Here is a 23,255-nt window from a genome sequence, read left to right on the forward strand (position 1 = left end):
ATTTTCATATTCTTTGAATTCCTACCATTTAGCCAATTAATCTGTCCTACCTTTTTTGAGAAGTCTTCACATGGCTTTGGGGCACACATTCCTGTCTTCTTACTATCTTCCTGGCCTCTTCTCTTAAATTTTCCTAGTTTAATCCTCACCTCCCCAAGTGCTAAACATTGGCATGCCCCACAGTTCAGTTCTTAGACTTTCTCTTCTGTGTTCTAGTCTATTCCCTATGCGAATTCATACAGCCTTAGAATATAGGAGGATACTCTAATTCCTGTTATTTCAAGTCCAGACCCCCTTACCAACCTTCCAACTTATCTTCTGTTGCCTACTTGACTTGTCTCCCTCTGGACATCTAACTAGCAGCTCAAACCCAAAATGTAAAACAAAAACAAAAACAAAAAAACTCCTGATATTCCTTCTGAACCTGTAGTTCCCACAGCCTTCCCCATTCACAGTAAAACTCTATCCTTCCATTTGCTCAGGCAAAAATTAAAAAACTACTTAGAATAATCTGACCACTCTTAAGTCTCAACACTCACCTTCTCCCCCCGCCCCGGTTGTCAGCTTGACCATCAAAACATATACTGCATGTGGCTACATCTAAATCCAAGACCTCATCTTTGCTCGGCATGATTACTGCAGTATCCTCCTAACCCTCCTTGCTCTTCCCTTGTTCTGCTGGTCTTTTTCTCCATTTAACAATTTGTGTGATCCCTTTGAAATGTAGGCTGATCAATGTCCCTCTTCTGTTCAAAATCCTTCCAATATTAAAGCCAAAATCCTTACTGTGATTTACAATGTCCTATGTGTTGGGGTGGATTCACCATGAACCAAAAGCAAGTTTAAACTTCTGGCCTTTCACTTACAAAATCCCTTTCCAAGGCCTTGAAAAGAATCCTCGAGATTTTACATGCATAATTTTTCTTAAAGTACCCCCCTCATCTGTTTAGTTTTCAGGTCCCACAACCTGGATCCACCCATTAACTACTCAGTCTAGCCTCCCACTACCACTGTGACTTCATCTCCTACACCCTCCCTCCCTCCCCATACTTGTACAGGCTGGTTATGGGACATATTAAACAGGCCCCAGCACCTTTGTAGCTTCAGTGGAGGAGGTACTCAATAAATATTTTACAAATGAAGGAACAAATGAATAAACAAATCCATGTTGGGGCAAGGTTGAGGCCTCAGCCTCCAGAGTTATTAATGCAGAACAACAAGTATCTCCCCTTAGCAGCCTTTTTCTTCACTTATACACGTGGAACAGGGAAAACCTGAACATGTCTTACCACTGTGCTGCTCCTGCTTTCCTTCTCCTTCTCCCAGCCCACCAGGAGGTGGGAGACAAAGGGCAGACTATTGACCCTACACCATCAATTTTCTTCCCAGCTGAATGCTATGAATTGAGGCTTCCAGGCCTAGCAGAGGATATACTAAGGAGAATTCAGAAATTTCTATTTGCTGTTGCAAGATAAGATTTTGAAAATCATAACCTGAATATTACCCTTGGCCTTCCAATTGAGGAATGTGTGTCCCAAAAAGCCAAGTGGATAATCCCAATTTGCTAAAATATATACAGAATTACTGCATACAGTAGAAAAGTGAATCAACCTAAAACCCGAGAAACAGTTGCACACTAAGAATGTTACTGGTCCTGTATGTTAGTTACTAATATCTCAGTCCTGTATCCATTCCACCTCTCAGCACAAGTTGAGCTATTAATCTACTGATGCCAAGAATATCCTTCATTCTGTACTTGCACGTTTTGGGCATCCCCTTTTGTAGTGCTCAGAGTACCTCAATTTTCCCAATACTAATCACAATTCTTCACCTGTTGGTGCACATTCTCGTTTTCTCTACCCAGCATCTATTCCTCTAACAGTCCCCAGTTTCAATTTGGATACCTGCACCGCCACTCAGCCTATGATTCCAGTTGCATTGTCTTGACCCCACAAGCAGGGTGGGTCTGGCTGATTACAGCTCTGCTACCAATAACAGCAAATGGTCCAGGCCAAGTCAGGTCAGGGGAGAAAAAAAAAAAAAAAAAAAAAAACAATCAGACCCTATACCAGGACCTTAGTTTGAACTACCGGGGGAAAGGACTCCCAATACTCACTGGATTAGTGTTGGTTAAAGCCCAAATCCCTTAACAAGGCTTACAGATACCTTCATTGGCTTGCCCCTCCTTACCTCTCCAGCATCACATCATCTTGCCATCCCCTGGTATCCCACACTTTACTACTTTTAGTTCTCTAAGTGGTTCAAGCACCGTCTCCTCTCCAGGCATTTGCAATGCTATTGCTTCCATCTAGAATACTTTTTGCCCTCTCCCTTTCTTCTGATCAATTCCTGCTCAGCTTTTGGGCCTCAGGTAAGGAGTAATTTTTTCAGGTTAGCCTTCTCTGACTTCCCCATCTGATCTACATCTTCGTATGAGGCCCCAAATCATCTTCTGAATGAACCTTGTCTTACACACCTGACTGAGCAGAAAGGTTATTTTGATACTAACAAGTCATCATCTGTTTGTGCAGCAGTTATTATATACATAATGCAGTATTAGTTGCTGTGAAGAATGTAAAAAAAAAAAATGGAATAAAATTCCACCTTTTACCTTCAGGAACAATCTTCAAATAGGTGGGACAGCAGAGGTATATAACAAATTTAAGAACAATGCAAGACAGTGTTAATTACATGCAGAACAATATAGCCCCTAAATTGAGCTACTCCATAGCTCGGGATTCCAGAGACCACATTCTTAATCTTACAAAATTGTAAGCAGGTACATTAGCCACAAAAAAATAATTAAGATGCTAATTATAAAACAATTTAATAGCAATTTTCAACAAAGCAAGAGTCTAAGAATGTACAATTAGTGAAAGACCTAAAAATGAATGACTCTAATCACATTTTTAATCATATTTTTATTTGTATAAATGAACATCTTAAGTATTTAAATCAACTCCTATTTAGTGTAAAGCAAGGTTTTGTGTTTTTTTTTTTATAAATTTGAGATGGTATGGAAGGAAAAGATTAAGGAATATTGCATAAAGACTAACTGACAAAATATGAAACAAGCCAAAGGACATACAAGGTGGTAGATCACTGAAGAACAAGCAGTGCTAGGAGGGTAAATGGAAATGTATCCAATCCCAGCAGTGGAGGCTTACATTGCTGTCAAGTGAAAACTCACAGGAACTTTACCAAGTTGCAAAGGGACTAGAAATCTTACCTAGGAATTTCAAAAACAGGAAGCGCACCAACTTAAAGCAAAGATGGAAAAATTCTTAATGGAGGTAGAACAGAATAAATGCACATTATATTTCAAAGGGTTCATAGTCTCAGTCCCTCCTCAGCAGATTTGATAATTACATGAACCAGAATAAGGTGACAGGAGTAAAAAAAACAAAAAACAAAAACCTACAACTAGCAGCAAATGAGAAGCTCTTATTTTACAAACCATGGAAGGAAACAAAATTGTAACTGATTTAAAGTACTAGGACACAATTATATTCAAGACACTGGCAGATCTTACTCTCCAATTAAGGGTTATGATTAGGATAGTTTCTCTTATACCTTAAGATTCAGAATCCTCTCCTATTCATTTTCAAGCTAGCACAGAGAAATCACCAAGGAGAAAAAACCTTGCTTTCAAAACTGACAATGAATTTCTACCCAATTTTTCCAGTTTGACGATATAGTATAAATAATCCTTATATAAAGAAAAGATTTAGAAAAACTTTATTCTTAAGAGCAGACAGGTAGTTCTTCCTAGAAAGAACTGTTGTTACTGCACCTAAAATGTAAGGGATTCAAGTTACTTGCCATGTTCGGTTTTCAAAATGAACCTGACTCTGGTTCCTAGCATATTGATTCCCTTCCTCATTTACCCATTTCACATAATTCACCCGATGTGGGAATTACCGCCTCATTAGAAATACTAGATAATATAAGATTTCGGGCAAAATAGAACTTTAAATCTCTGGGACACTGTCACAGATTTAACACAAAATAAGTATCACATATGGCAGATCAATTCTTCTCTTTGGAATACACTACTACATGTAAATTTCATTATACAGGCAAAGCAGGCAACTGGCAAAATAAGTCCACTAGTAAGAACCCTGTGTGGGTGGAACAACAGTCACACCACTACCAGGCTTTCCCCCTCAGAGAGCACATCTGTAAGAACGATCGTAGCTCAGAGTTACTTTGAGGATCAGTAAGGGGACCATGAAGAGCACTTTTCTAATCCACATTAGGCAGCTGTACTGCAGGGGATTCACAATCTCAAAAGCTCAATGTGTCAAATTTCACAATTTAGGATTTTTCTTTGGGGACAAAATTTAACTTGAGAACCTTACTAATAAGACTGAAGAATAACTACTTAAGAAAATATTCTGAAGTGTACAAAAGTTAACAAAGCAAAAGGGAGATGTGAATGCCTGAGGCAGATAATTTGTTATCCAAATACACTTCTCTAGATAATAGGATTTTTTCAAAAAGTAACACTTGCTAAGTTTCCATTTTGGCAGGTGTTTGGATTTAGATAAATTTGGACCTCCCCACCACCAAAAAAAAAAAAAAAAAAAAAAAAAAGGCTTCTTTGGTGGGGATGGGTACAGATGGAGAAGGAGGTGGAGGAGAGTGGTGGCTTCAAGATTTAGATGTACTGGATCCAAGTGCCACTGAGACACCCAACAAAACATGAGCAGCAGACAACTGTAGGCCTGAGATTTAATCTTAACAAGGTGGAGTTAACATTTAAAGGGTGTATCCTTTAATTAGGGAAGTAGAAAAAAAAAATCATGCAGACTATTAAAAATGGTCTAAAACAGTGGCCACAAAAAGCACTTATTAAAGAGGACACATGTTGGGGCACCTGGCTGGCTCAGTCGTTAAGCGTCTGCCTTCGGCTCAGGTCGTGATCCCAGGGTCCTGGGATCGAGCCCCGCATCGGGCTCCCTGCTCCGCGGGAGGCCTGCTTCTCCCTCTCCCACTCCCCCTGCTTGTGTTCCCTCTCTCGCTGTGCCTCTCTCTGTCAAATATATAAAACCTTAAAAATAAATAAATAAATAAAGAGGGCACATGTTGAATGGAGCACTGGGTGTTATCCGCAAACAATGACTCAGGAACACTACATCAAAAACTAATGATGTAATGTATGGTGACTAGCATAACATAATAAAATTAAATTAAAAAAAATACTTAGAAGATGGGAGAGCAGTAACCAACAGGGACAGAAATGGGAAGAATGCTAAGAAAGAAGCCAAGGTGGAAGCAAATTAGGTCAGAGAAGCCAAAGGTGCAGGATAATTACATTAAGAGTCGATCAACAGGGGTGCCTGGATGGCTGAGTCAGTTGAGCATCCGACTCTTGATTTCGGCACAGGTCATGATCTCAGGGCTGTGAGACTGAGTCCCGCAACAGGCTCCATGATCAGCGGGAAATCTGCTTTGAGAGTCTCTCCCTCTGCCCCTCCCCCCACTCAGGTACTCTCTCAAATCTTAAAAAAAAAAAAAAAAGTCAATCAATAGTGAGAAATATTCCCTAAAAATGGTGAGATTATTACTTTTGGCAAGTAGGTCATAAGTGATCTTTGAGAGTAGTTTTAGTAAAGGGTGGGCAGAAGAGTTCTCTGTAGTTATTTATGTATTTAAAAGCTTGAGCTGACTGTTAAAAACACCATTAACAAATGTATTAGCTCAAAATATTGGCCATGGTCAGAGACCTTGGAAAGTTAAGATTTTGTAAACAGGTGGCTAACCAGCCAAATGCAGCTCTTGTGTTTCTTCCCCACCCCCCACACAAAGATCTTAGATTTTCAAATTATAAAATACAAAAGATCTGGTAATACTGGTCTCACATTCCCTGTGCACCTTTTGCTGGAAGCATGCCCCTATGTCCTGGTGGATACCTCAGTGTCCTAATGGCACCTTGCTTTATTCTTGTCTTATAACTGCCTGGTCCCTATAGCTGTGAGATACTGAAGTTAGAAACCTGGAAACTTGACCTTTACTGAAACATTAAATTAGCCATTTACTACCTACTCTAGGTTAAGACCCAGAAAGGTAAGGTCTCAAAGCCAGAAGAACTCTTTCCCTGACTCCCAGCTTCCTACATCAACTATGGCCTCTGCTGACACTACAGACATCCATATTCCCCCAAACTGATACAGATTATTTCCCATTTAAAGATTTAATCAGCATGTAAATGAAATTTACAAGAATTCTCACATGTTCACAGGAATATTATCCATACAGATTACACACAGAATCAAGCTTTTACCATCTCAAAGCTGAGGAAAAAAGCTTTAAGGAAATTATCTTCAATTTACCCTTTTATGTGCATTGTACTTGACATTTGAATCCTTTGTCAACAACATAGCTGCTTTGATTCAGTCCCTTGGCCTTCGGTCTCTTCTCGTTCAAATCCAAAATTATCTTTAAAAAGTAAAGCTGCCATTTGAGTGATACCTTAAAAGATCATAGGATGTCTCGGCTTTAAAACTGTCTCCTCGATGCTTATGGGATAGCCTACAAAATCCTACAGTCCTTCCAGATGTGCATCTGTGGGCCCTCAGAGCCCCATGTCCCCTACTTCCCGTGCTCTTCTCCACACATGTCAGGACTCTGAGCATACCGATACTATTCCCCGCTACTCTGTAGACCTGTTCTAATGTGTATGGATTAAATAATTTCTGATTTGACCTTCAACCACGGGACCAGACCATGCAATGCTTATGTCTACCAGCACACTTGTCTTCACAGGCACACTAAAATCATTAAAAAATCCTCCAACTACAAACCCCAATATCGGTTTTACTTTCTGCCGAACGGAGGCCCTCCCCACCGAACAACTTCCCACCACTGTAGTAAAAAACCCTTTTGCCTAATGCTTTCCCCACACTCCTTTCTGCCTCCTGACCAACCCAGATGCTTCCTCACGTGGCTTGTCATGGGGCATGTCCCCTTCGCTTGCAAATTTTAAGTAAATGCTTTCAAAGGCAGTTATCTCCATGTCTGTCACTTTACCATACTTGATCAAAACAAATCCTGGGTACTTTTAATGCAAGTCCCCCTCCAAGACCACCCTTTTTATTTTGCTTAGAAAATGCTTTGAAAGCCTTCTCGATGGAGATTAAGTGGTTTAAATATCATCTCCTTGGTAAAAACCCAGAGCAGTTGTTCTCAGCCCCTTGAGCTGCATACAATATTGCTCCTAACACAGGGCTGCCTTGGTTGTTTTGTGATTTCTGTTCTTGTGTTCTTTTACGCCCACTGGGCTTTGAGAACCTGAATGAAGAGAATCACTCAAGTCTTACCCAGTACAATCCTTTGCACATATTAGGGACTCAAAGACTAAGAAAGAATAAATTTAGAAAAAAACTAGGAAAAGCACAGAAACTTTAAAGCTGGCCAACATCATCTAAAACCCACTGAAGGACATTTCATTTTCACTCATGTCAAGTCCTATTTAATAGAACAAATGTTTTAAGCTCCTAACCCCATGACACGGAGATGAGAGGGACAGAGTGGCAGTGGAAGAAAGGGAGCAGGGCTTACTGGGTCTGAGAAACACAGTTTCTCTGTGTTTCTTTCTGCTCCGCCTTGGAGGACAAGCAATAGAACTACACTTAAAATCCAGAAGATTTTTCATTCCTGTCAACCTTTTCAGAGCTTCCGCATTCTGAGGTCTTAGTTTTGTTAGGGTAGATGGTGGTAGTGTTGTGGGGGGTGCAGGGGTTGTTTGCTCACCTTGTGGATTTTCTGTGTGTTTTGCCATTTCTACTCAATTTTACTTAGACAATGTCTGAGGTCTACCTGGGAGCCTGGTATCCACAATAGCTAGGTTTGGCTACCAAATATAATTGGTATGGCCTCAAGGCACATGGTGAAATCTGATGCTGAAAACAACCTAATTCATCAAGGCTGAAACTGCTATGAATTGCACCATTTTAGGGCAATAATGAATTAAGACAATCAACAGACATATGGAAAAAATAACTTTTCCTTTTCCACTTAACCTTTTTGGTTCATATGCTAAATCTTTAAGCCAACCTATCTGAAGAGGTTCTCATGAATGTTCACCTATAGAATATAAGATCCTGCAAGTATTTCTGAATAGTGTGTGAATTGGGGAAGAAAAAGCCTTTGACAACATTTTACTAATTACATTCACAACTCTCCATTTTTACGAACAAAATGATGATTAGCAGCTAATTATTTAGGCCATTAATTGATTGCTTTGTGATTAAAGATATGTATGTTAATTATACTTTAAAATGGAGGTACTTTAAGAATTGAAAAGAATGGATACTGCCTTCAATGTTTTAGTAATTAAATGTTGTGGAAAAGTACATTGTGGTTAAAAAAAACAATTCCATAACTTTCTATTTTTGTGTGTTTTTTATAATAAATCTTTAGTATAAAAAATGTTTTAAACAAAAGACTCTGGCTTTTCTTGTACCATTCTCTTTCTGATAATGAACACTGAGTGTGAATGCAAAACCCTGCATATCATTATGTGAAACATTTATGCATTCAGAGTGTCTACTTGGTGGTTTTCTTAAGAAGCTAAACAATTCATTAAACAAGCTGCTCCTGAATGGTCGATCAGAACAAGCATAAGCTGCCTTCTGTAGAATTCTATTGTGAAGCTGTACCCATTTGTGTTTTCTTTGAAGCCATAAAAATGAAACCCTTATGCTCATATTAAAAGCATAAGAAAGGCATCTATTATGTCAATAGATTTAAAACACGGCCTTACACACAGTGAGAACCACTCCAAAATGGCACTCTTATAATAGCAAAGGTTAAGAAGTGCATTCCCAGAGAAAACCTTCAAAGGCCTACATATCATTATATCCCAAAACAGATGGCATTGCAGTGTTTGGAACTATAGTTTATGGACACCTACAATCTCAAATAAATCCTTTCTAATCCCACTCCTTTGTCTAGATTTTGTACTTTGATGATAACTGCAGGTGCCTTTCTCCATTCTTCAGAGAATGACAAGGATATGAAGATTCATGTACATATATGGACACAACTCTTACTAGGACTTCAATGCACAAATATTTTACTACCAACAGATTTATACTTTATAGATACCTAGGATTCCTACCTTCTAATCCATTATAAATCTTTAGTCTGAATTTTGTAGGAAAAAAATCAAAAATATACGTCATGCTCGTGTAAGTATAAACTCAAAAACCATTTTACATAACAATGTGGAATTCTCTACTATCTATGTGTATACTTGGGAGAATCTCAAACACAGCAGATGAGGACGAGAAAATTCACAGAAGCATTGTCTATAATAATGACAAACTGCAAATAACCCAAAAGCTGATCAATAGGAAAATGGATAGATGAACTGTAATGTACTCAATACTGCATAGCAATGAAGAATGAACTTCCACACACACCAACATAAACCTCAAAAACCATGCTGAGCAAGAGTGAGACAACTATAAAAGGGTTTCTTTTACATATAAAGTTGAAACGGTACAAAATTGAGCAACGGGTTATTGTTACTTAGCTTGCTCAATTATCTAAAATTTTGCTAAGAAAAAGCATACTAGTGTGACTAACTGATTGAAGTAAGAAGTTTATGATTATTTGCTACAAATCCCATACTGAATACTTTTTTGGATCTGAATTTAATTTACAAAATTGCCCACAGCCACTAATTTCTAATGGGTCCTTATGGGCCAAGAAAATTTGTTTAAAATATACTTCCATATTTAAGGAAGATATGTCAATTATAACCTAGAGAAATACTTAAATAGTATAATTTTACCAAAAAAGTTTTACTTCATAGTTTACCTGAAACTTCACAAGGCTTGTGAGATTGCAGAAAATAGTTGCTCTTTAATTCCTGTCTGTATATAAGATGTGGCTTGTTATGATCATCTTCATGTTCACTCCCATCTGCCTTCATTATAGGTTCTAAGAAATATTCACCATCATGCGCTTTAAATGTTCCCATCTGAAAACAAAGAAAATAATTAACTTGGTTGCTAAGGGAAAGCATGCAGTGCCACAGGTTAAAGTGAGCACACACAGAAGCAGGACCTCCAGAAGTCTGTTCACTAAGTGTCATCCACTGACTAGAACATTTCCTTTCTGTGGTTCCCTTCATGCTCTTATGTATGGAGTCATGAAGACTGGGCAGTGTTCTAATAGGCAGAATTGAGATGACCGGCATTCCAGGTATAAACAATGGCATAGGTAACAACATCAAACATTCTAATAATAAGAAAGCCTGTTTGGCTTGGTCTATATAAGGCAGTGAGCGAGAGACAAGACTTAAGGGTTGTCTGGGGTCAGATAAGAGATCTTAAAGGTGATGCTAGCAATTTAGAATTTGTAAGCAATGCGGAGCCACTGAAGAGTTTTCACAAAGATCTACCTTCTGAATTCCAGAATCCACTATCTAACTTGTCTTTCAACATCTCCACTTACATAACTAGTAGCATTCTCAACCTGAACATGTCCAAAGCCAAACTCTTGATTTTCAGCCCAAACCTGCCCTTTCTTCAATGGTCCCTATGTCAGTAAATGGCAACAGTATTATTCCAATGGTTCAGGCCAGAAGTTCTTAGAGAAATCAAGGATGGGCTCTTGTGCCCACGCTAACATCCCACGTTCAATTCATCTGCAAATCCTGATGGTTCAACCTTTGAGGCATAACTGAAATCCAACCACTTCTGCCAATTTTTACTACCACATCCATGATCTAACCTCACATTGTTTCCTCTATAAACCAACAACCCCTAGTCTAGTCTCTATGGAGGAGTCACAGTAATTTCTCAAGTCTAGATCATGTCACTCAAACAAACATGAGTAAGTCATTCAGTAAAATCCAAAGTCCTTATCATAGTCTACAATGTCCTGATGTGCCCACCCTTCCCCCAGTGTCCCTCCAAACACACAGGTGACCAACAATTGTGACTTCTCCCATTTCCACCTTAGCTCATTCTAGAGCTCCTGGTGCCTCTGATATTCCTCACATACGACAAGAAAATGCTTACCTCAGGACCTTTGCGCTTAAACTTCTGCCTCAAGCACTTCCCCCCACTGGTTTCTGTTCGACATTCATCACCCCACCTCCTAGATCTATCCTTTTTACCCAGTTTCATTATTCTTCAAAGCACTTATCACTACCTCATTTTTGTCCGATACTACTAAAATCAGGTTCCATAAGAGTAGAGCTTTTGCCTATACATATTGTATGTTATAGATGGTGGCAAAAAAAAAAAAATGCTAGCAGTTCTAAGATAAAGGCTGGAACCTTGAATAGAGGTAACAAAACTGGATTTATAGTGATAGCAATGGTATGACAATTGGAAGAGAAAGATTACAAGATGCCAATGCCTGAGGAAAGCAAAAAAATAGACAGTGAGGGAGAATTTATGATCATTTTCTGGTAAAATAGGATTTATCAAAATGACTCCAGAAATGTTAAAACTGCAAACAGACCCAATTCAAAGACCACTGACCATGTCTATTTACATAAAGAATGGTATAGCCATACAGTGGAATATCCTGTGGTTACAAAGAATAAGCATTCCATCTAGGGTATAAGAAGACCTCCCATTATTTCTTGGATACTCTTCTAGAGGCCTATGCTCTAGCATATCTAATTCTACCAGTTCCTGTTTTCCAACTCTAACTACAAATCACTTATTTTCAATATATAACAAAATTCCACCTCCCTGTAGCTTCCCAGAAAAAAATAATTTCAAGTATGCTTATAAGTAACAAAGACACTATTTTTGAACCCATGGAAAAATTGCTTTCTGCCTTTTTAAAAAAGCATGCTGAAGAAGGGAAATGTGATTGTATCTTGGTAAAAGATACCAACAGACATGAGGTGGCTTATTACATACCTAAATGCATCTACAAAACTACTTTGAATGCAAAACTACTTTTCCCAAGCTATACTGAAGATCTACCTTGGAAATTTTTATACTCTTTTTGGATTAAGATCTAATTTCTATATTTCTATCCTAACATTCCAATAAGACTACACAGGGGTCAAACTTGAATTCCCACATGGACGTGAGAACAGCTCTATCCAGAGTCTATCAGAACCTCCTTTTACGTTGTGCTAGAAGATGGCCTTTATAAGCCAAAGGCTTTTCTTCAACAAGAACCTTATGTTTTAGAATACTTCAAGAATAATCTGTCTTCAAAGTGGCTCCTCTGTGTTTATCCATGAAGAACTTATGTTACTTCTATCATTTTTTCTATAATCCACCCTGTTGCAGAGGACTTTCTGTTCAAGTAAAAGTATTAGAGCTTTGCCTAAAGGCTCTTAAGGATGCATTTTTTTTCAACTTGGAAAGGAACCTGGTAAGAAATTGGAGGACTTAAAACAGGTGGTTCATAGAATTATATTTAGATCATGCCGTATTTTTAGCAACCTGCCTATCTGCAGAGGGCCACTGCAATTTGATTCATGAGAAATGCCAATCAAATTCCACTTTCTTTTAAGGACTATTAAAAGCAGCAAAACTAGTTTTCACTTGGGCAATGGTTTCCCAGTTATTGGAGCAATGATCTATTTGCCAAGCTGTACTGAAAGGCAGTAAGTGATTATATATACAACTGGTTCCAATTTATTCTCATAGGTCAAAATTTTTATTTTTAGAGTATTTTCATATATGTAATTGTTTTTCCAAAATGTTACTTCATAACACATGTACTATAGCCACAACCAATAATGTACTCAGATTTCATTAAAGAGTAAAAACAAGTAGAATATATAAATCATTTGGATGCTTTTCCCAAATTGTTTACAGTTATCACATTAGTATTGGCAACTACAGAACATTCAAAAATAATGTCTGATTGAGTAAGGCAATTAGAGCCTCCACGGAGAATTTTAGTAACAAATTGCTCTCAACAATTAATAAAATTAGATTTTAATTTCAGGGGTGAATCACCAGCAATTAAGTTTTTCAGTCTTCATGGTGGTAGTTATTCATAAGTCATATAATGAGAATCAGTTTAATGCTATTTATAATAGGAGCCTGAATAGGAGTCCTGTGTTTGCACTTACAGAAACTTGGGCAAGTCACTTCATATCGGACTCTCAATTCCATGACTTGTAGAACAAAATAGAAATAAATCTACCTAATTTCCTGAGAAAGGCAAGGTGTTAAAACGTCAATGATTTTGAAATGGGATGAAAAATTCTCCACTAAAAACACAAATGTTACAGCCACCCTTTTTCCCCTAGGCAGACTGCAACTCTTATGTAATGAAAGATCGTGAAGATGAACTCAGATTCATTTTTGCTTTGGGATCCTCCGTTTGATGCATAAGGTTTTTTCTCCCAAACAGTTCATTATAACACCACTGATGAAGCCTAGGAAATAGCATATTATACATAAGCACACATTGAATGAATCAACAACATGAAGAAAATCTAGTTGGTTCCACAAGCCTGAAGTAGAAAATTCTAAGGTTTTCAAGAAGAGGAGTCTTTCTTTCCTCTAGCGGCATTCCGTACTCCCCTTTCCATGGGAGAACTCCAGATCTCCAGCATAAAAGTGAGAAGGGGCAATAAAGAAAAAATGCGCTACATATACTTCCCCCAAAAAAGAGAACACTCTCGCCAATCCTTGCTCATAAGCATCAAGAAAAGGACTCTGAACTCATCCACCTAAGCCTTAGGTAGCCAAGGGAGTCTGATGCAAGTAATGTCCCAGCAACATCAATAACAAGGAATAAATTCTGTAATATTTCTCTTTCTTGTAGGCACAGAGGTGTTTTTGAAGTTACAGGAACTCACTAAAAGTGAAAAGAATGGTCAACATTCTTGGGGATCTAGGGAGTGGTTCTCAGGACAGTCTCTCCTGACTTCTTACTGAAATATCTGGATACATAAAACCCAAAATTACAACAATTAAGAACTTGTAAGAAATCATTCAGAACTGTTTTGTAGGTGTATAATGGAAATATCTTCATGATCAATTGTTGAAATATTGTCAAGTTTCCTTGAAAATATGTAAAATCTAGAAGGACACATGCCATACACCTGCCAGACCATGTCATATTTATAGCCTTTTTTCTAGTTTCTTACGATTTATAATTAACATATGTACTTTTCAATTATTTAGGCAAATATTCTTTATTTTCTTATCTCCCACTGTATTTTTCCGTAAAGTTTACCATATACCAAAGTTTCCCTAAAGTTACCAAAACCATGAAGTGGTTTTGTTCTACTTGAGCACAGCTGGACTTCTACTGAGCTTATTGGTGAGGTGAGAATACGATACTTTGCTTTTCAGTAGGAGATATTGTTAACATTCAGATTTAACATAAATGCCTTTTAGACTTTGGCAACTGTCACAGAAAACTAACTTGAAGCAATTACCAAAACTTGATCTGCCATCAGAAGTCAACTAAGGTTTTGAGGTATTAAGTTGTCAAAGAAACCATGGGCCTAGACTAAAGAAGCCTTGACTGCTTTAGTTGTAACATAATCCATAGACCCTCAATTACCTCAGCATTCCTGAAAACTGTCCCCACTCCCACCGCCTGACAGCCTCCTCCCAGAAGCTTAGATGTAGCCATGGAGACCCTCGCAGAGAGCAGAACGGAGGCCTTGGTGACTGGACTTCCCAGAAAGAGGAACCAAGGAAGGGAATCAAGGAACTCTCTTGCCATAGATCTCCACAGCCCCTCTGCAGAAGAAGTCCAAGATGGCTATAAATCAGTTACTAATAGGTGCCTCTTCTTTCCAGAGGAAGTTGAAGATTAGGGCTGCAGTCATGCTGTATATAGGGCTGGGGATAAAGACAGTGCCTCTGTGAGGCTGTCTCCTTGTAGACAAGATGACTGTGATGTGTAGGAAGAGAACAAAAGGACAGTGGGTGAATAAAAGGACAGCCTGTGGTAAAGACTGGTGGTGATCAACAGTATCTATTCTCTCTTGCTCCTGGTCCTATTACTTGCCCCTCATTTTTTAGCCCTTTGCATCTGAGTAGAGCCAGGCATCAGTAGAATGTAAATAGAAGTAGTGTGTCACTTTTGGACTAAGGTAGACAAGAGCCAAAATGGTTTCATGCTATTACTGTGGTAATAAAGCATTCATGTAGCTCATGAATATTTGAATGCTCTTATAATGACATTATTGTACCACCAGTATCTAACAGTGGTTAGTATATAATGAATGCTTTCTAAGTATTTGTTGAAAAAAGAACCTTTCTTCCCCTGAATAGTAGTATGAATTGAACAGCTTAAGTATATTTTATAGAAAACAGGAAGTATGAGCAAAACAATAAAGCCTCAGGTAACAAGGTACGATATAACCCCATAAGAATGACACCACTTAGATACCTAAGACTTAACCTATGCACAATTTTTTAATGTATGTTCAAGTATTTCAACTAAAATTGCTAAAATAATTTTCTTGCATTGCATGACTGATGTAAAGAACTAGCCTAATTACTTAGCACATTAAAAGCTGCTTTAGCTCATCCATCCATGTATGTATCGAGCATTTTTATGTTCTGTATTGGGTGTTACAATCATCTCCGCACTTAAAATCTATAAATAAAGTAGAAGTGTGAACAACCACAATTCAATATATGGTGTATAAGGAGTCGTCCAGTAGTGGAACAAAGGCAGGTCTGGTCAGTTCTGTCTAGAGAAGATCAGGGAAAAGGAAAGGCTTAAAACTGATCTGAAGGATTAAGAGTTTAAGAGAAAGGATATTCTAGACAAAGTAAATATAAACTCAAAGTATCGTGAATAATATATAAACCTATTCTGGAACCAAACACGTGTTTCTAGAATTAGCTCTTACTTGCCACCTGTTCTGTCATTATCTTTTGTGGTTAATGGTCACAGGATCATGCAGTCATTTAAGCAAGCCAAAAATCATTTTGATCTCCTTTTAGGGTCCAAAATTCTAATGTGTCTTCTGCAAGGCTGTTCAACTCCAGCACTGACATTTAGAGTTATTTGTGTAGGAGACTGTTCTACGCATTGGGGTAAGTTTAGCAACATCCCTGTCCTCTAGCCAGGAGAGGCTAGGAGCATCCACTATACACACCCCCAACTGTAACTGCCCAAATGGTCTCCAAACCATCACCAAGAATCCCAAGGGACAAAACTGCCCCCAGTTGAGAACCTCTGGTCTACAGTAGCATACCTTCTATAGGCAACCACTCTTCCCCTTCGCTGCTACAACCACTTTATTTCAAGGGGCTCCTCTTCCCTACCCATGGTACACTATAAGAGTGGTCCTTTCAGTGACTCTGCCTCCCCCATACCCTTCACAGTACTGCATTAGGGGAGGCCCCTCCTACCACATGAAACCAACCCACAATCCCAGCTCCAGCCTCACTCTTTCACAGTGAGTCCAAGCCTTGAGGTGAGGTCTGCCTTACCCTTCCCTCCCAATCCACCTGCTTTTCCAGCTGCACAGGGCCAAAAGCAACCCTTGACTTTCCATATCCAAATGGAGTCATCCCTGAAAGTCCAGTTGAGAGTCCTATTTCCAGCACAGGTCTCAATGCCCTTACTCCTTCCTCAAAGTTCACAGAGCACTTTCCACATTCCTCTCAACAGCATCAAACAGACTACAAATGTTTGTGTGCCTGGTGTCAGTATATTGTGGCCCTGAGAATGCTAAGCATAATTGGCTAGGAGCCCCAGCTACTGGGGTTTAAAATCCATCATTGTTCGCAGCCCAGCCATCTCTCTCTCAAGTGCTACTCCCATTTAGTAATGGAGTGTGACAATACTAAAGGTACACTCATCCTTAGGCTGGAGATTCTTCTCCCAGCCCAATTTGGCTCAGGGCAAGCTTTGCTGAACCTTGCTTAGACTCCCCAGCAGCCTTGGATGCCTCTCCCCAACAGTCTCATCCTCCCTGTTTCAAATTTCACCACTCTATTTTCTCTGACGTGGGCACTTCTCCTAAATAAAATGCTTGCACACACAATCCCATCTTGTCATCTGCTTCTTGGAGACCTAGACAAAGACTAGAATTTTAAGAGGCATAAGAAATTCTCCCTTGTATGGGAGTACTTGATGGAGTATGTGAATAACTAAGAGGTCCTCATGAATTTTTTCCACAAAAAATTATGAATACAGAATGGCATATGTAATGATCTGGGGCTGTGTTAGTTGTGGGCAAATAGGAAGTTCAGAAAATTTTCCCAGAATAGACAAAAACCAGTAAAGACACAGATAGGAAATAACCTTATGGAAACTGAACAAGAAGTCACTAAAGCAACTCAATAATCAGAGCATTAGTGCCTGACATGCTGCAGAATGGTTAGGAGAAACTTCAAAAAAGTACACAGCGCCACTGCAAGTTACTGCAGAAGAGAGAACACTGTAGAAGCCAGATGCAATGTCTGGTTTTATGACATCTGGAAATGGTTTCTTTCAACCAAAAAAACTGCATTGCTTCAAATCCCACCAAGAAATAGTGAAGTTAACAGTCTAGGCAGTCGGGTTAGTCCCTGAGGGCCTTTGGAAGAAGGGAACCCAATGGGTAACATGAGAAGAGGCTTAGTAGGCACAGAGGTTGTTGGGAAAAGCCTCTGTATAATTTATACATGCCATCCTGACAATATGCACCCAAAATTCAGCTCATTAAAATGCTGACCTCTACTTTGGCAATAGTGCTAACATTATGAGAAGATCGAGAATAGGACCATGAAAACGAAGCTTAAAGTTGAATAGAGAGGTATTAAGACCTGATAACTATATGTTCTGTGACAGTTTATCAGTGGACTAAAAAGAGTTTGATTAGCCATTATGACTTACAGGTAACTTTGGGATTCAGTTCCATTTTCATATCTACTATAGATTTTACAAATGAATAAATCTGTTTAGACTTGTTTGAATTATGTTATACTTACGAGAAATTAAACAGAAAAGCAGAAGTTATACACACATGAAACAAAACTTCTGGCAGACCCTTCTGGTTCTTGGCCCAAAACACTTAAAAGTACTAGTCATGGTTCGGTGATTTAGTGAAATATGAAAATACCAAGACTTCTAAGAATGGAAAAAAGAAATAACTATATAGAAATTAAAGTCTGCATGTTGAGGGTTAAAGCAACACTAGCATTCCACTAAATGGAATTCATGTGTCAATTTTTTTTTTTTAATGGTTGCACATAGATATTTTGAAAGCATTTTGGTTTTCATTCCCTTCCTCTAAAATACATTCCTCAGTAGCCACCAAAGAGAGGGTAGATGCTACCTGAAGTAGGAAGATGGGAGGGGAACTGACCAGCTAAACAAGATTCGAAAGGGGAACTTCATGGATTCCCGGAAGAAAAGGGGGACGGGAGACATAAGAATCATGACAAGATGTACATGGGCCAACTTCTCCACCGAGGATTAAGATCCTAGAGACAGAAGACATGTTAGTTTAAGGAAACTGCCAAGAGAAATGCTTCAGCATGCTAACTGGGATTCAGGGAAGGGACCCTCTGAAAGGGATTCCCCCCCATATACACCCCCACAAAGTTAGAGCTGTGGCAGAATTTGGTAAAGGGAAGAACTAAGTCCCCCTTGACTTTCAAATGCCATGGAGGGTTTCAGACCCGTAGAGGGCTCTGGAAGTTTACCAACAGCATCACTAAGCCACCTTGTGTGGTGAAGGCACAGCAGCAGAAGCAAAGTGACTGATAAGGGCTGCACAGCGCAGCCGCCAGACAGATCAGGTAAGTGCTGCAGCCAGACCTCGCAGGGAGAGGCAGCACCAGTGAGAGCCCAGGAGGGACGTCCAGGAGCCTCACTGAGTGAAGGAGGCCACAAGTTCTCAGGCCTAGAATTCAGCTAGAGGAACTGAAGGATCAGCTCTCGACCTTCCTCCCAAACAATGACCTCAGGACAAACAATATGGCCTGCTATGGGGTCAGTGTTCATCAGTAGTCAATGTATGCTTGAATCTAGCAATGTAGGGGATAATACACAACAGGAAAAAAAAAAAAAGGAAATCACGGGGCGCCTGGGTGGCTCAGTCGTTAAGCGTCTGCCTTCGGCTCAGGTCATGATCCCGGGGTCCTGGGATCGAGCCCCGCATCGGGCTCCCTGCTCCACGGGAAGCCTGCTTCTCCCTCTCCCACTCCCCCTGCTTGTGTTCCCTCTCTCGCCATGTCTCTGTCAAATAAATAAATAAGATCTTTAAAAAAAAAAAAAAAGGAAATCACATGCTCATTTCAATATATTCAGGAAAATACAATATTCATTTATAATTAAAAGCAAACTTAGAGCAAAAAAAGAAACTAGAAAAGAACTCTAAATTTTAAGTCTGGCTCTAACAATCCTTCAGTAAACTTCAATCTTAATGTTTAATGCACTGACAGAGGTCAAAGCTAGATCACAGTCACATACACAAAGTCAAATATCAGTCCGGAAGCAAGAAGGAGAAGGGCCAGAAGATTAACAGTAGTAACTTCATAGGCATTGTATCAAGGTTGATCTGCAAACAATCCAGCTGGTCCAGGTTGTCGGTACAATTTTATCCAAATCTAAAGACTAAGAAGAATTGCATATAATGACAAATGGACTGTAGGACCTACCAAGGGTTCAGCTATTTGAGGACACCATTATTCTAAAGGAAGTTAATGATTTATTCGGTAGAAAGAAGGTACACAGTCATAAATACATAGCTAATATCTATTATGTATCTATAGCTAATTCTATCTCTACTATGACTGATGTCCTCAATGCAGCCTTACAAAGAAATTAAAACACATAGGTATAAAATAAGTTTTTAAAATGTTAAGTGTGATAAGGGCAATAAATCTTTCAAAAGCAAAGTGCATACATGCGTCAGATTAATAATGTATAACTTAGACAACTATATCCAAACTGGCACAGTAATGGGTGAGGATGAACTCCAGTCAAGACCTAAAAACATTTCCAACTGTTTCTTGATTTCAAAAAGGGGATACTGAATAATAATTTGAACTACACCAGCATTATGAATCAACATGAGCAGAAACATCACTAATAATGCTTCCCATCTGGAATGTTTTTCCATGCCGCGAAATACTAAATCAAGAAAACATTAACCATGACAAATTGTGGTAGTAAATCTAGAATTTTCCAGACGAGCTAACCATTCTGAAAGGTTCTAGAAAAGAATATTTTTCTTTCCTTTGATATATAGGCGGCTGTGTAAATAGTGTTTCTGCCATTTTGGTGTTGCAAGCTTTCTACATTTAACACAGCAGAAAAGAAGGAAATTGTTCAAGGCATTCCATGTAACTGTAGCTCAAAGTAGCATGAAAAAAGAGCAAGGAGACCCTCGAAATTTACTTAGTAATGACCAAAACTCACACCCAGGAAGACATCCTACATCAATTAACCTGAGAGGAAGCATTGCATTTGAATGCTAGAATCCAGTAACCAAATTCCTAGTTGTTTCTTCTTGAACAGTCTTTAATCGGGAGTTAATGAAGTATCTATTTTAACAAAACTATTAAAACCTGGGGTTTCATAAATTTAGATGGGAAAGTGTTAGACCTATTTTCACTAACTTCTGATACTTAACATTTCCTTTAATTATTATTGTAGGTAAAGCCACAGACATTGTAACTTTGTTATCAATAAGATACCTTTGTATCAGAGTTGATGTAGCTATCTGGAGAGTTTATACTCATTATCACTACCACAGTAAATAGACCCCTCCCCAATAGATCACTTAATGCATTAATGAAGAGTATTATGAAACCATAAGTTGTAGTATTTGTAACATTTTGATTACTGTTAGTACTAAAATGGAGGCCAATTAACATTTTACACATTTAAAGTACGTTGAGAAAACGTCCTAAGTTTCCCGGGACTAAAGAAGTTTATGGCTAAGGAGAGAAAAAAAGGTTAGAACCTCTGCCTTCAAGGGAGAAGAACAAAACACAAAGAACCCACTATTTTATTTCATTTCCTCTCTCCACAATAAAGTTTTTTTCTTCCTCTACACAAAATCTCCATTTTTTACTCCTGTCACTCTAATGATCATTTCTTACTTGCTAGCACTAGGGCTTTATCGATACTGCCAAATGTACTGCATTTTGAACACCGGCAGATTCAGCCTCTATGGACATCCCCATACTATCAAGAAAGCCAACTTTTCCTTTTGAGATTTTCATTTTATATATATTCATTTCCTTCTAAATTCAAGGAGATTTAATTCAGGGGAGTGCTTAAGTGGTCAGGAGTTGGTGTGTCAGCGAAGTCAACTGCCCTCCCGAATGAAAAGACATTTCACGTGTGGCACAGGCCCCATAGAGCCACTCCCTGACTCACTCCCTCAAGATCTGACATTTTCAGGAGTCTCCCCAGCTTTGCACAGAGGGGTCAGTTTTGCAGCAGGTAGAGACTACCCATCATCCAACCCACCCTCACCCACCCCCCGCCATTGCAAGAAAGAGTGGCCTCCGGCCTGAGTTCATCTAGGTGCTAATCCCTCTGATAACCTCCTCTGACCTCTAGGGTCACCAACCATCAACTTGGAAAAACCCAACTGACCAACTCCATTAACACAGCCCTTAACTGGATCCCAAGAAAAACGCCGGAGGGGCCCGAGGGCACTTACCAGTCCTCCACAGAGGCTGAAGACCGCTGTGTGATCCTCGCGAGCATTGACCTGGCCTCGATAGAAGCAGTGGCGGAGATCTGGAGGCACCACGCTGCGCTCCTCCGCCCTGCGCGCCGCGGCTCCCAGGTGCACCTCGGTGTAGCCCGCGGCCAAAAAGGCCGCGTCCGCGCTCAGGTTCAGCTGGAAGAGCTGCCCGTAGGCGCTGATTCGGTAGTGGGTCCTGAATGGCGTGGGCTCCAGCGCCTCCGAGCTGCGCTTCCTCCGGCTGAAGTGGTGGCTCTGGGGGAACACTTCGCCAAACTCATTGACCCGCGCGGGGGTCACCACTTCGTAGGAGACCAGCGTCCTTACCAGGGCTTCTACAACCACAGAAATATGGCCACTGAGCGCCCCCCACACACACACACACACGCGTTTCCAACTCCACGAGCCCAAACTTCAACCAAACGCCCCAGGTCCCAATACAACCGGGGGCACGACAAATGCACACAAGCTGGCGAGAGCGCGCGCACGCACACACACACACACGTGCTCTGCTTTCCCACACCCCCGACTTGCTCCAACCTCTCCAAGCAAAGACCCTGACACTCATGGCCCCGAACAACCCATCCCTCTTTGCCGCCAACTGGTGCCGTACTGGCGCACGCGCCTCTCTCTCCCCACGCGCCCCCACCGCGTGGTCCCAGGAGCGAGACCGGTCCCAGCGCGCGCGATTCCTCGAAACCCGGCGCAGCCGCAACCTCTCGGGATGCTTGGGGCTGGCTGATCCCGGAGTCCCGCGAGCCCCTGCAGGACCAGGATCCCCACAACGGGGCTGAGTCACCCTCCCCACACCGTCCGCCTGTCCCACTCGGGCCCCTCGCCCCCACCTCGCTGGTGGAGACGTCCCGCAGTGACCTTACCTTGCCTGGGGTGGAAGTGAATTTCCCAAGACCTGGTGATGAAGAGCGAGAGCTGGTAGAGCAGCCCCGTCAGCCACTTGGCCACCCGCATGGTTCCACCCGGGGGATCCCAACCCGGGAGGCCAACCCGAGCCGCCGGCCGCCCTGCCCGGCTTCCCCGCGCTCCGCAGCCTCTCCTCCCTCTCGCCCGCCGTGCTCTGCGCCGACCGCCGAGGCGTCTCAGCAGCCTCCGGAGCAGCAGTCCCGGCCCCGGGCCGGACCGTCTCGCCACACCACCAGCCTCCGCTCCCTGAGCCGCTGCTTCATCGCACTGCAGCCCCACAGCTCCTGGCTCGCTCTCGGCAGCCTCGCTCCGCTTCCTGCGCCCGCACTGCCCTCAAACGCCTTCTCCCTAAGTCCAGATCAACGCGAGGAAGCAACTCGACCTAGCAGGAACGGTGCCAATATAGCCACCCCAGGCCGGGCGATCGCGGGGGGAGAGCCCGCCTCTAGGGGCCGGGCCCTGCCAATCAGCAGGAGGCGCGGCCCGGGCTCGCCCTCCCGCGTGCAGCCCGCCCCCAGCTCCCAGCCGCACGAGGAGTGCGGTCCCCGCGGGCTCCAGCGCTGGGAGAGCAACGTGGTGTGTCTAGTCCGAGGGCCAGCTGGACATCATCCAGCTGTGTGAGGTCGAGGTTCAAATAGGTGATAGGTGTGTGAGGTTTTTAGTTCTTACAATGAAATGAAAAGCATCGGTTGGAAAGTTTCTGTTATTTATGTTTCACGGT

General features: G+C 40.9%; 1 protein-coding gene across 1 annotated transcript in view; it reads right to left on the minus strand.

The window, feature by feature from the left end:
- ADAMTS20 (ADAM metallopeptidase with thrombospondin type 1 motif 20) overlaps positions 1-22,582 on the minus strand; it is a 181,902-nt gene extending 159,320 nt beyond the window's left edge. Inside the window, exons 1-3 of the mRNA XM_028123173.1 lie at positions 22,492-22,582; positions 21,587-21,948; positions 9,829-9,991 (exon numbers count right to left, since the gene is read on the minus strand). Of these exons, the coding sequence (XP_027978974.1) occupies positions 9,829-9,991; positions 21,587-21,948; positions 22,492-22,582 (616 nt within the window). The remainder of the gene's footprint in view (positions 1-9,828; positions 9,992-21,586; positions 21,949-22,491) is intronic.
- Positions 22,583-23,255: the final 673 nt, after the last annotated feature.

This window comes from Eumetopias jubatus, unplaced genomic scaffold (genome assembly GCF_037043125.1).
Source record: "Eumetopias jubatus isolate StellerSeaLion01/CBP00866 unplaced genomic scaffold, mEumJub1_p1.0 scaffold_8, whole genome shotgun sequence".
In the NCBI taxonomy this organism is placed as follows: Eukaryota; Metazoa; Chordata; class Mammalia; order Carnivora; family Otariidae; genus Eumetopias; species Eumetopias jubatus.